The 12753-nt window shown below is 43.8% G+C and overlaps 1 protein-coding gene across 2 annotated transcripts in view; it reads left to right on the top strand.

Annotated features, from left to right (window-relative positions):
• The window catches only part of VPS33A (VPS33A core subunit of CORVET and HOPS complexes), a 26375-nt gene extending 14195 nt beyond the window's left edge, over window positions 1–12180 (top strand). For both annotated transcript variants that reach the window (XM_023739194.1, XM_004384966.2), the window contains 7 exons: window positions 1699–1892; window positions 3789–3915; window positions 5048–5115; window positions 6040–6177; window positions 8370–8507; window positions 10818–10986; window positions 11358–12180. In XM_023739194.1, the coding sequence (XP_023594962.1) occupies window positions 1699–1892; window positions 3789–3915; window positions 5048–5115; window positions 6040–6177; window positions 8370–8507; window positions 10818–10986; window positions 11358–11539 (1016 nt within the window). In that variant the 3' untranslated portion in view covers window positions 11540–12180. The remainder of the gene's footprint in view (window positions 1–1698; window positions 1893–3788; window positions 3916–5047; window positions 5116–6039; window positions 6178–8369; window positions 8508–10817; window positions 10987–11357) is intronic.
• Window positions 12181–12753: the final 573 nt, after the last annotated feature.

Raw genomic sequence — 12753 nt, 5'->3', positions numbered from 1 at the left:
TTTTTTTTTTATTGTTTTACTTTAAGTGAAAGTTTACAATTCAAGTTAGTCTCTCATACAAAAATTTATACATACATTGTTATGTGACCCTAATTTCTCTCTCTCTACTGTGACAGCATACTCCTCCCTTCTACCCCTGATTTCTCATGTCCATTCAGCCAGCTCCTGACCCTCTCTGCCTTTTCATCTCACCTCCAGACAGGAGCTACTCATTTAGTCTGATGTATCTGCTTGAACTAAGAAGCACACTCTTCACGAGTATCATTTTATGTCCCATAGTCCAGTACAATCTTTGTATGAAGAGTTGGCCTTGGGAATGGTTTTAGTTCTGGGTTGATAGAGTCTGGGGGCCATGCTTTCTGGGGATCCTCCAGTCTTAGCCCATTAAGTCTGGTCTTTTTAGTAGAATTTGAGTATTGCACCCCACTTTTCTCATGTTCCATCAGGGACTCTCTGTTGTGTTCCCTGTCAGGGCGGTCATTGGTGGTAGCTGGGCACCATGTAGTTCTTCTGGTCTCAGGCTGATACAGTCTCTCATTAATGTGGCCCTTTCTGTCTCTTGGGCTAATACTTTCCTTGTGACTTTGTTGTTCACTCTCCTTTACTCCTGGTGAGTTGGGACCAATTGATGCATCTTAGATGGCTGCTTGCAAGCTTTTAAGACCCCAGATGCTACTCACCAAAGTTGGATGCAGAACATTTTCTTAGTAAGCTTTGTTATCCCAGTTGACCTAGATGTCCCCTGAAAGCATGGTCCCCAGACCCCCCCATCCCTGCTACTCTGTCTCTCAAAGTGTTTGATTGTATTCAGGAAACTTCTTAGCTTTGGTTTAGTCCAGTTGTGCTGACTTGCCCTGTAGTGTGTGCTGTCCTTCCCTTCACCTGAGATAATTGTTGTTTGCTATCTAGTTAGTTTTTTCACTTTCTTGATAGTGTCCTTTGAAACACACAAGTTTTTAATTTTGATGAATCCAATTTATCTATTTTTTTCTTTTGTGAAAACAAAAATTGTATTAAAAAAACAACACCCACCCAGGCTTCATGTGATGTACTTTGGTATTTTCCATTCTATTTTTGCTGTTGTTTTGTTTTATTTTTAGTGTGGGTTGAAACCCACCAAGTTGATTTCATGATCCACGAATGGGACATGGCGACAGTTTGAAAATCACTAGAAGGCAATGGGGAAACCCTTGTAGTTCTTTGGCTGGAAAAGTGACCCGGTTCCTGAATGAGTTCAGGAGCGGGACATTGCTATAGTGATCTGTTTAGCGCCTGATGAGAAAATAGTTTCTGTTGTTGTTGTTAGCTGCGGTCGAGCTGACCTGCAGCTCACAGCGACCTCGTGCACAGCAGAATTAAATGCTGCCTGGCCCTGCGCCATCCCCGTAATCAGTTGCAGATCTGACCCTTGTGATCCATAGGGTTGTTACTGGCTGAGTTTCTAGAAGTAGATCGCCAGGCCTTTCTTCCTACATAAGAAAATTAGAACAATGATATTTATATTAAACAAGCACTGTGTTCTGTACTTGGACCCTGGAAAAATCAAAAGCTCGGTGCTGTACACTGTTTTTTGTTGTTTCTAACCCATCTGAGCTTCTCTCCTGCGTTGGATGATTCTGCTTTGTGTCTGGGCCCTTGCTTGACTGGTTCTCCCATTAATCACACACAGGAACTTTTTTCCCTCCCACTGTCGTTCAGGTTACGTGAAATTACCTCCAGAGAAATTTGCACCCAAGAAGCAGGGCGACAGCGGTAAGGATCTTCCCACTGAAGCCAAGAAGCTCCAGCTGAATTCTGCAGAGGAACTCTACGCCGAGATCCGGGATAAAAACTTCAACGCGGTGGGCTCCGTGCTGAGCAAGAAAGCAAAGGTCATCTCGGCGGCCTTTGAGGTGAGACACGGGGTGGTCGTCACAGGCAGGACTGCCCACCTGGCGAGGAGAAGAGTCAGAGCCCCACAGCATACAGGCAGGCGGTGAGCCTTCATTGTGGCCGCCCCTTTCCCATCTTACAAACCAAGCCAGCTGCTGTTGCATCCGCACCAATTTATGGCGACTTCAAGTGTGTCAGAGTAGAACTGAGCTCCATAGGCTTTTCCGTGCTGGGACCTTTATGGAAGCAGATCTCCAGGCCTTTCTTCCGTGGGTTCAAAATGCCAACCTTTAGGTTAGTAGCTGAGCACAAACCCTTTGCATCACCCAGGGGCCTTTGTCATCCTGTTGTGGTGGACTGTCAAGTCGATTCTGACTCCTAACAGCCCAGTAGGACAGAGTAGGACTGCCCCATAGGGTTTTCTAGGCTGAAATCTTTTTTGCAGCAGATCATCAGCTCTTTTCTCCTGCGGAGTGGCTAGTGGGTTTGAACTACCGATGTTTCTGTTGGCAGTCGAGCACTTAACCATTGCACCACCAGAGCCGCTTTTCTCGTCCTAAGTATTGCAAATTCAATTATTGGAGGCCCCAAGTTTTTCTTTTCAAACTTTTCCCAGACCGGTGAAAAAACGGTGTTGTGTTAAGTTCCCCTCTCCCTTTTTTCTTTTTTTTTTTTAAAGTATTTGCGGTTTACAAGCTTTTGTCATGAATTTTTGTTTTGCTTTCTTTTAAACTATCTCCTGCCTCACCAAAGAGGAAGCCAGCTGTGCTATAAATAAGCTGTCCTCTATAGCAGACCTTGTGGTTCGGGATGAAAGCCTCAAGTTTAGACAACACGACCGTGGCTGGGACCCCTGCTGCTGTGGTGGGTAATAATGAGCTTGAAATCCCAGCAGGGCAGCGTTTACATTGGTGCCTTCATTATCACCTTCCTGCCTCCTCGTGCCCACTCATGGAGTGTATTCCTGGGGGAGCTCATTTCTGAAACGCGAGAATTCAGTGCAGTGGTAAACGATGCATATTTCATCTTTAGAAAACAAACGGAGGGAGGTTTTGAACACTCACTTTCCACTGAGTATGTACTTCACGATTTTACCTTTCTTAGGAATCATATTCATTAATTAATGTTGCCTATTTCTGAAGTCACTTTTGGCTTAACTCATCAAATTTTGCAGTATGAAAAAAATGGTTTCTTATCTCAAAGCGAGGTTTACTTTGTTTATGGACAGCACTTAACACTTTAGATTCTGCAGGAAGAATGGATTTTTTTGTGTTACAGAGGATAGAAACTTTCTGGTATTCTGTGATCCCCTCTTACAGTATTTTTTTTTAGTTTTTTTTTTTTTTTTGAGAATTTTTCTTTATTTACCTACTACTGTTCTTCACAAAAGGAGCCCTGGTGGCGCAGGGGTTAAGTGCTTGGCTGCTAACCAAAAGGTCAGCGGTTCAAACCCACCAGCTGCTCCGCAGGAAAAAGATGTGCAGTCTGCTTCCATAAAGATTACAGCCTTGGAAACCCTACGGGGCAGTTCTACTCTGTCCTATAGGGTCGCCGTGAGTCCGAAGCTACTGGACTGCAACTGTTTTGGTTTTGGTTGGTCCCCCACAAATGCTCAGATGGCCACAAGATACTGGTCACAAGGTATGAGCTGGTGGCTAGGAAGGCTGACCTCAGGCTTTCCTCTCTGAAATGCAGTGCAGTAAACCAGCACCACGTGCTCTACTTTCAGGGGTATACTTACTTAGACTTTTTTTCTGTAATGTAAGAACTGGGTTTGGCTTGATTTATTAGTTTTCCTTTCATTTGGACCTTAACATACATGAAGTGTGCACATCCTCTGAACAATACAAATAATAGGACTCTTTGAAATAAAATGTCTTCCCTAGTTGATGGTTCTGCTGTGTTGCCCATTTCAGGAGAGGCACAACGCGAAAACAGTCGGCGAGATTAAGCAGTTCGTTTCCCAGCTTCCCCACATGCAGGCGGCAAGAGGCTCCCTCGCAAACCACACCTCCATCGCAGAGTTAATCAAAGATGTGACCAGTGAGTCTTCTCCAGAGTGGTTGGTTTCTTCTGGGTTTAGACATCCAGTGTCCAACAGCTGGTGCACTGGCACCGTGACGTCCCCTGGGAGAGCCTGTCTTGTCTTAGTAATGTACATCATTCTCAGTGGTAATGAAGTGCATGTATGTTAATAGTTTAAAACGTTCCACTTTTCATTAACTCAATTTTTTCATTATTAAAATAATTTACCCGTATGACAAAATATTTGGAATATACAGAAGAGAAGAAAATCCATCCACAAGTCTAGCACCATCATACAGTGTGGTTAGTTTACTTATTCTAGCTTTTTTTTATAATTGTTAAAGCCAGTTGCTGTCGTGTTGACTCTGACTCATGACGGCCCCATGTGTGTCAGAGTAGAACTCTGCCCCGTATGGTTTTCAGTAGCTGATTTTTCTGAAGTAGATCACCATATCTTTCTTCTGAGGCGCCTGTGGGTGGACTTGAACCTGCAACCTTAACAGCCGGCATGTTAACCGTTTAAACCACCTGGGGAGCAATGTGATGTTTCTGGGTTGTTTGGGGATATTTTTCCCCTTGAAAACTTTTTGCAGAATTGTTATAGAGAGCATTTGTTGAATATTTTGAAAGAGCTCAGAAGGTGTATATTAAACTGGATGCCAGTTCGTTCCTTAAAACACAAGACTGTAAAAGCTGAGTGGGAGATTGTTCAGCGCCCTGTTTTATGAAGTATACTTTAAATCTTCGATAAAACACAGTGTTGGGAAGTTAGTCCTTTGGTTTCATGTGAATAGAAAGAGAAATTAATTGAAACTAGATTGAATCTGATGACAAAAATGAAATGCTCTTGGAAAATTAGCTTGCACTGATACCGAGGCTCATTCTGCCAATTTCTGAGATCTGTAAAGTACCACAAAGGGGTGCAGTCATCGACCATATCTAAATGTAGTTCAGGAGTTCAAGGCTTATAGGGTTTTCATGTTTTCTGGAAGGTTCTTTTACAGGTGATGGTTTGAGCTTTTGCTTGCTTTTTTGCATGTTTTGTTTCTTAATCACATCCTTGTGTATAAATGCATATAAATAAGCGCAGCTCTCAGGTAAATCACATTTATTTAATGTCTAAGTTGCAAATTTGCTGTTTATTTTGTAGCCTCCGAAGACTTCTTTGATAAGTTAACTGTGGAGCAAGAGTTTATGTCTGGAATAGACACTGATAAGGTACGTAGATGGTAGCGCTGTTCTAACAAATGATGCTCATTTAGCTAGCGTGAGATCATAACCCATAGCAGTTGCTCTGATTCGCACGCCCTGCCTAAATATTTCTCAGAACAAATGTGAAAATAGAGATTTTTATCAAGTAACAAGTATTTAATATAACTCTCTGCAAGGCCCTTCCTGTGATAACACAGAGAAATGAGAGCCAGCCCTGAAATCAAAGATCATTAAAGACTAGAATAGATAAATTGAGATATTTGCTTGTTGGATTTGTCATATAACCCCTTTAAACTCTATTAATACATTTGCAATCATTAAATTTATGAAAATTCCCAAGTGCTGGAAAAAAGTCCTGTTACTTTGTCGGAGAAATTGCTGAGATTATTGGAATCCACTGGGTCACTGAAGCCCTAAACGTTTGGGAGCCATTCGGAGGTTTCCCGTAGAGACACGTGTCGAGACAGTTGTTTGGCTTGCCTCGCTGGCTGTGTGCTCCTGTGACCTGGCTGAATTTCTGGTGTGTTTGTGTGGAGGTGTGGAGGCTTGGGGATAGGGCTGAAGGAGCTCCCTGCTAGGGGAGGGGTTGTTGTCATTGTGTGCCATGAAGTTGATAGATGTGATTCATAGCGACCCCGTGTGACTGAGTAGAACCGCCCTACAGGGTTTTCTGGGCTGTAATCTTCATAGGAGCAGATCACTAGGTCTTTCTCCTGCAGGACCACTGGGTGGTTTCGATCCACCCACCTTTCGGTTAGCAGCTGAGCACTTAACCGTTGCACCACCAGGGCTCAGAAAATGAAAAAAGAATGAGCCGTTTTCCCACATGTGGCCTTTTTCATTTGACTTTGAAAAAGAACAGTAATTATGAGGTGTTGCCCTTCAGTCCCCAAACCAGATTCTTAGTATATGTATATTCTTTGTTTCTAGGTCAACAGTTACGTTGAGGATTGTATTGCCCAAAAGCATCCCTTGATCAAGGTGTTAAGACTCATTTGCCTCCAGTCCGTGTGTAACAGTGGACTCAAACAAAAAGTTTTGGACTATTACAGAAGAGAAATTCTCCAGGTCAGTATGTTTTCAAACTACTAATTTGCCAATGAGGAAACATCCTTTTTTTTTTTTTATACCCCTCCACCCACCCACCCCAGGTAACCGCTAATGAACTTTGGTCTCTGTGCATTGCCTCTTCTGGCTATTTCTATAAGTGGGGTCATACGAGGCGTGTCCTTTGATGTCTGCCCTCTTTCACGCAGCATAATATTTTCCGCGGTCATCCACGTACCACGACTTCATTTGTCCTCATGGCGGAGCAGTATTCCATTCTATGGATATACTGCATTTTGTTTATCCAGTGATAGGTTGATGGACATTTAGGTTGTTTCTGTCTTTTGGCTATTGTGAAAAGTGGTGCTATGGAGGACTTCTTTTTTAAAAGTACTTCACAAAGCTCCTGTTATAATATATTGTTACCAGTGTCGTTTTAGTTTGTTAACACCTGGAGCAATTGTTCTCGGAACTATCCTTGTTGACTGTGCCTCCCAATCTGTGTAATACTAACAACAGCTAACATTTATTGAGCTTTCACTCTGTCTCAGGCCCTGATGGAAAGGGCTGTAGGAGTATTCCATTTATTTCATCCTCACAACTATCCTGTGAGTTAGGTACTTACATGATCTGCATTTTATGGATGAAAAAATGGAGGCAGAGTCGTTATATTGTGCCCAAGATCACCCTGCTAGTGAGTGGTAGACCCCGGGCTAAAACCTATGTAATTTGGGATTAGCCCTTAGCCAGATGCTAGGCCATGGAAGAAGAGAACTTTTTCAAGTTTCTCATGACAGTTTCTTAGCAAGCTTACTTAAATTAAGCCTGTGTGACTTTATAATAGAGGAGGCCTGGTGGCACAGTGGTTAAGCACTTGGCTGCTAGCCACAAGGTCCATGGTTCAGACCCACCAGCGGCTCCATGGGAGAAAAAACCTGGCGATCTGCTTCCATAAAGATTACAGCCTAAGAAAACCTATAGGGCAGTTCTGCTTCATCACATGGGGTCGTTGTGAGTCCAACTCAACAGCACACAACAACATTTTATAATAAGGAAAAGCCCACCACTATTTTTTAAATTCTTCCTTGTTTAAAAATGTCTCATGCAGTGTTTATTTGCTATTACTGGTCACAGTTAAGTACATTATTGTCGAAATTAAGTGCTCATTAAACTTTTTTTTGGTATTTTTTTTTAAAAAATTACACAAATAACACCTGCATTCTCATCATATAAGAGTGAAATCATGCGGAAGTCCACGGAGCAAAATGTGGGCACTGTCTGCACGCTCACTCGGAACCCCGTTGCCCTTCCCAGGTGTGGCCACGGTCAGCAGTTTGGTTTGCTTCCTGCCAGCCTCCTCCCCTTATATCTCTATACAGAGAGTGTTTACCTACACAGACTTAGAGACTGCTTACATCTAAGTCCCAGCCCCTCTACTCACTAGCTGTGTGACCTTGGGCACATAATTGAAACATCTCTGTAAAATGGAAATAATAGCGTAGCCCATCTCAGGGGTTATAGTAAGAATTACTGAGTTAATGTGTGTAAAGTGCTTAGAACGGTATCTCGTACACAGAAAGTACTATATATGTAAATATTGGTTATTTTTATTATATATCATATCTTTTTTTACTTAACAGAAATAAAACTCTACTATATTCTATAATTACTTTTATTTTGTCCTTAAGACTATATCCAGAAGATCTTTCTTATCAGGATGCATAAATCTGCCTCATTCTTTTTTTTATAACTAATTATATCCCATATATGATTATACTATAATTTACTTGGAGCCCTGGTGGAGCATTGTTAAGAGCTCGGCTGCTAACCAAAAGGTTGCCAGTTCAAATCCACCAGCCGCTCCTTGGAAACCCCATGGGGCAGTTCTGCTTTGTCCTATAGGGTCGCTGTGAGTTGGAATTGACTTGATGGCAACAGGATAATTTACTTGATGTTCACTTAGGTTGGTTCCATAAATTCTGATTTTAAAGGAAATTTTGAAATCTCGTTGAATCACTGAGCTGGATTAATTGTAATGGGCAAGCAGGTTTTGGACAAGTTTCGTCCCTCTTCCTGTCCCCTGCGCCCGTCACAGCCATTGCCTTTGGCAACGTGCCCTGGAGAACACACCAAATGGATTTGTTGGGAGTGCTCTTTATAGAAAATAGCAGAAACCCTCTTCCTGAACTGACATCAAGACCATTATCTTGTAGACCTACGGCTATGAACACATACTGACCTTGTACAGCCTAGAGAAGGCTGGACTGCTGAGACCACAGGCAGGGGGCAGAAACAACTACCCCACCATTCGGAAAACGTTACGGCTCTGGATGGACGATGTTAACGAACAAGTAAGACGCTCACCAGCCCTTCAGCTTGGTTTAATTACTGATTAATGGTTTTATATGACAACATAATGGAGCCCCAGTGGCTCAGTGATCAAGCACTTGGTTGCTAACCGAAAGGTTGGTAGTTCAAACCCACCAACCATTCCTCTCCAGAAAGATTTCAGCCTAGAAAACCCTGTGTCCTGTAGGGTTGCTATGAGTCGGAATCGACCTCACAGCACACAATACCGACAACATCGGGCCAGACCATGGGTAGCGCAAATGGTTAAGTGCTGGACTGTTAGCTAAAAGCTTGGCATTTTGAACCAGAGGCGCCTCGGAAGACAGAGCTGGCAGTCTGCTTCCAAAAGGTCACAGCCTTAAAACCCCTATGGAGCAGTTGTCCTCTGCACACTGGGCCTTACTTTCTACAGGTAATTTCTCATGTTTTTGGAAAAGCGATGTCTTCATGTGTTGTGGCAGCAGGAAGCAGAGGGCGCCCTCAGACTGCATAGTCTGAGGAGAGTTCAGTGAAGATGTGGGCAGGGGTGGGGAGCCAAGAAGAGTTAGTACAGGAGGAGTCCTTACCACCTGAAGGGCAAGAGGCCTGTTGTGGAGCCTAACTGGAGAGCTGTGTGAGAGGCCGTTTGTTTAGACGAGGGACGAGGGGCCTTTAGTTGAGGGACACAGCTAGCCTACATCGACGTCACAGAGGAAGCCAGGGCAATAGAAACCTGGCCCTCACACTGCTGCCTACCCTCGAGTTTCCCTCTGGGGCCTTCCATTGGCCAAACCCAAACCGAGGCACAGGAGCGTGATGGTATAGAGCCCACAGGTCCACCCCCTGGGCACAGAGCACTGTGGAGAAGGGGGAGAGTGCCTGGGGGGGCGGGCAGGGCTGTCCCGCACACGTGGTAAAAAGTCAAGTATGTTTCCTTCCACGTCTTACCCCAGTTTCCTCCCAGAGGCAACCCCTGTGACCAGTTTGTCTTCTCTCCTCCCAGAAAGATTCTCTGTATATACAAATGTTTGAAAGTATGTGGGTATACTTCCCCCTCCCCTTTTTATACCAAATGGTGCGTATTGTATACCACTGGTCTCCATAGTAGGGCACACGTAGCTTTACATTTATTGTCTATTCTAATCTTTCTGAAGTTATTTTTATTTTTATTTTTCTAGTATTTCATAGGGGACTTTATTAGGCTTTCTCTTGCAACCAAAGCAAATAACTATAAAACATCCCCTTCAGTAGCAAGAATGGATTATTTTTCCCCATGGCAAGATGTTGTTGTTAGCTGCCATCGAGTTAGCCCCCGGCTTCCAGTGACCCCACGTACAGCAGGCTAAACACTGCCTGGTCCTGCGCCATCCCCCTGATGGGTTGCGGATCACACCGTTGTGCTCCGCAGGGTTTCCATTGGCTGAGTTCCGGAAGTAGGTCACCAGGACTTAATTTCTCTGTTGTATGATGTACATAATAGTACAGCTCTCCTCACTACTTCCATCTTCTGTCTGACCTTCCTGTCCCCACCACTTAATACTGCATCTCCAGGATCCTTCTGTGATACCACAGTCTTTTTAATTGCTTCATAGTGGTCTATTTTGAGGATGTACTTACTTTATTTTTTTGTACTTATTTTATGATGTAACAGATTCCTATTCAAAGAAATTCAGATTGTTTCCAGTCTTTTGCTGTTACATACAATGTTGCAGTTACTATGTTTGTGCCTTTGGTCTGTGTCCCCATCCCCCAAGCGTCTCTCTTAGGATAAATGCCTAAAAGTAGAATTCCTGGGTTCAGAGGTTATGCACAGTGTTACTCAGCTAGAGAATGCCCAGTTACCCTCCGAGAAGTTTCCGCTAGTTTATTCTCCGACTAATATCTGATAGACCCTGGGTGCTGTAAACAGTTAATGCACTCAGCTGCTAACCTAAAGGTTGGGAGTTCAAGTCTATCCAGAGGCACCTTGGAAGATCTGTTTCTGAAAAATTAGTCACTGAAAACCCTGTGGAGCACAGTTGTACTCTGACACACATGGAGTCAACCATGAGTTGGAATCAACTCAACTGCAATTTTTTTTTTAAATATGTGATAGTTTTTACCAAATCAGGTAACAATATTTCATCTTCAGAACCTAGAGATACTTTGAGTGGCTTTTATTGGCTATTAAGAATTGAGCCTATCTGGGGTGGATTGGAGGAGGACATGAAGGGTCTGTTTGTGTTTCTACCTTTCAAAGGCGAATCAAATGATTTTGGAGTACCCAAAAGGCCACGGTGAGGTGGCTCTGCGTCTCTGTATCTCCAGGCTTTCGTCCTTTTGTTATGTAACAGAATCCCACGGACATATCATATGTGTACAGTGGCTACGCCCCTCTCAGCGTGCGGCTAGCCCAGCTGCTCTCCCGGCCCGGCTGGCGGAGCATCGAGGAGGTACTCCGCATTCTCCCAGGACCCCACTTTGAGGAGCGGCAGCCATTGCCCACTGGACTGCAGAAGAAACGTGAGTCTGAGTCCAGGATCTGCAGATAAGGGTGCTTTGCATGTCTTATGCAGTTGCTTGTAAAATACATTTGTAAAGCTCTTAGGAGTCAGAGTCCACGATACCTCTTGTTACTTGCCTGTGTATATTGTGAGCACTGGAATCATATCATTCCCCCAGGAGTAGCAGCTTTCAGCCTCTGAGTTGAGGATTTCAGTAGTTAGAAAAAACAGTGAAATCGAAATCAGTGTCCCAGAGTTTCCAGTGAAATGATGTCTGCCCCAAGACGCTTCTTTTTGTTGTTGTCGTTGTTATGAATGAAAAGATTTTTTAGGAGGTGGGAAGAAAACCAACAATAAGTGATGTTGAATTCTGAAATGTCGACGTTTCAGGTCAACCAGGAGAAAACCGAGTCACTCTGATCTTTTTCCTCGGGGGCGTGACCTATGCAGAGATCGCCGCTCTGCGGTTTCTCTCCCAGCTGGAAGATGGAGGGACTGAGTATGTAATCGCCACCACGAAGCTCATGAATGGAACCAGTTGGATAGAGTCGCTAATGGAAAAGCCCGTCTAGAGTGTTCAGAGCAGACTTAACAAGTGAGCTGCAGAGTAAGCCTCTTCGAAGAAGTTGCTGAAAGCAAGTGAAGCAAGCCTCATGGAGAATAATGGAAGAATACAGAGTTTACTTTGGGGTCAGCTTCTTAAATTATACTGCTATTTTCTCCTTTCTGTTTCTCTTTTGTGTTTCTGATTTCTTGGAGAAAGAAGGGTAGAAGAGACTCAAGTTGGGTAAAAGAAACACTAGTTTTGAATTTTCTCAGCTCAGGATCCTCATTAGAAGTCTCTGGAAATACATTAAGGATAGTGGGGATGGATAGTCCATATGGCCATACAAATTGGGCCAGTTCTTAAAATAAGCAAGCAAGGACTGAGGAAGTAAAAATGAAAATAGGTGTGAAAAGTCTCGCCCCCGATAGAGTTCTGTATTTCTAGAAGGTGCATCGTGCTCACGACAGTGACAAGTGTCCTGGGGGCTAGGGCTAACATTATCACTGGGTTGAGATTCTTTTTCTTCCCTGAAGCGCTGTGGAACTTTGTTTCGTGTCTCCAGTCTCTGTCTTATCTGATCTTTAAGGCAAATTTTATTTCCTTTTGCTTCTAATAAAGCAAGAGTCTGGGGGGAGCTATTTTAATAAAAACAAAGTTTATGATCTGTCTGATAAGGTAAATCTGTGTAGTTCCTTACCTATTAAGGGCATTTTACATTGAAACCAAAAACCAAACCAAACTCATTGCCGTCGAGTTGGTTCTGACTCACAGTGACCCTATAGGACGGGGTAGAACTACCCCATAGGGTTTCCAAGGCTATAAATCTTTGCAGAAGCAGACCACCACATCATTCTCCCACAAGGCGGCTGGGGGATTTGAACCGCTGACCTTTTGGTTAGCAGCCAAGCGCCTAACCACTGTACCACTAGGGCTCCTTCATTAGGGAGGTACTTCCTGGTAATTTAACCATTCTAGTGCACATGTTATCAACTCCAAGCATTCTGTTGTAGGTGCCTCTGTTGAGGTTTCAGTATCCCTCCCTGCCTGTCGTGGGTCCCAGCCTCCAGCCAGGCCCTCTGCGGGCAGTGGTGACTCTTGCTTCTTCGGCATCTCAACACTCCATCTCCATGGTAACTGCCCACATGGACTTCTCTAGCGGTGTGCGGGCATCCATACTCAACCTCTTGGATCTGCTTTGCTTGAAAACACCCACCTTTGTCTAGACCCTAGTAACCTCGG

Source organism: Trichechus manatus, unplaced genomic scaffold, assembly GCF_000243295.1.
Source record: "Trichechus manatus latirostris isolate Lorelei unplaced genomic scaffold, TriManLat1.0 scaffold00131, whole genome shotgun sequence".
NCBI lineage: Eukaryota > Metazoa > Chordata > Mammalia > Sirenia > Trichechidae > Trichechus > Trichechus manatus.
This window is presented reverse-complemented; position numbering and strand designations above follow the sequence as displayed.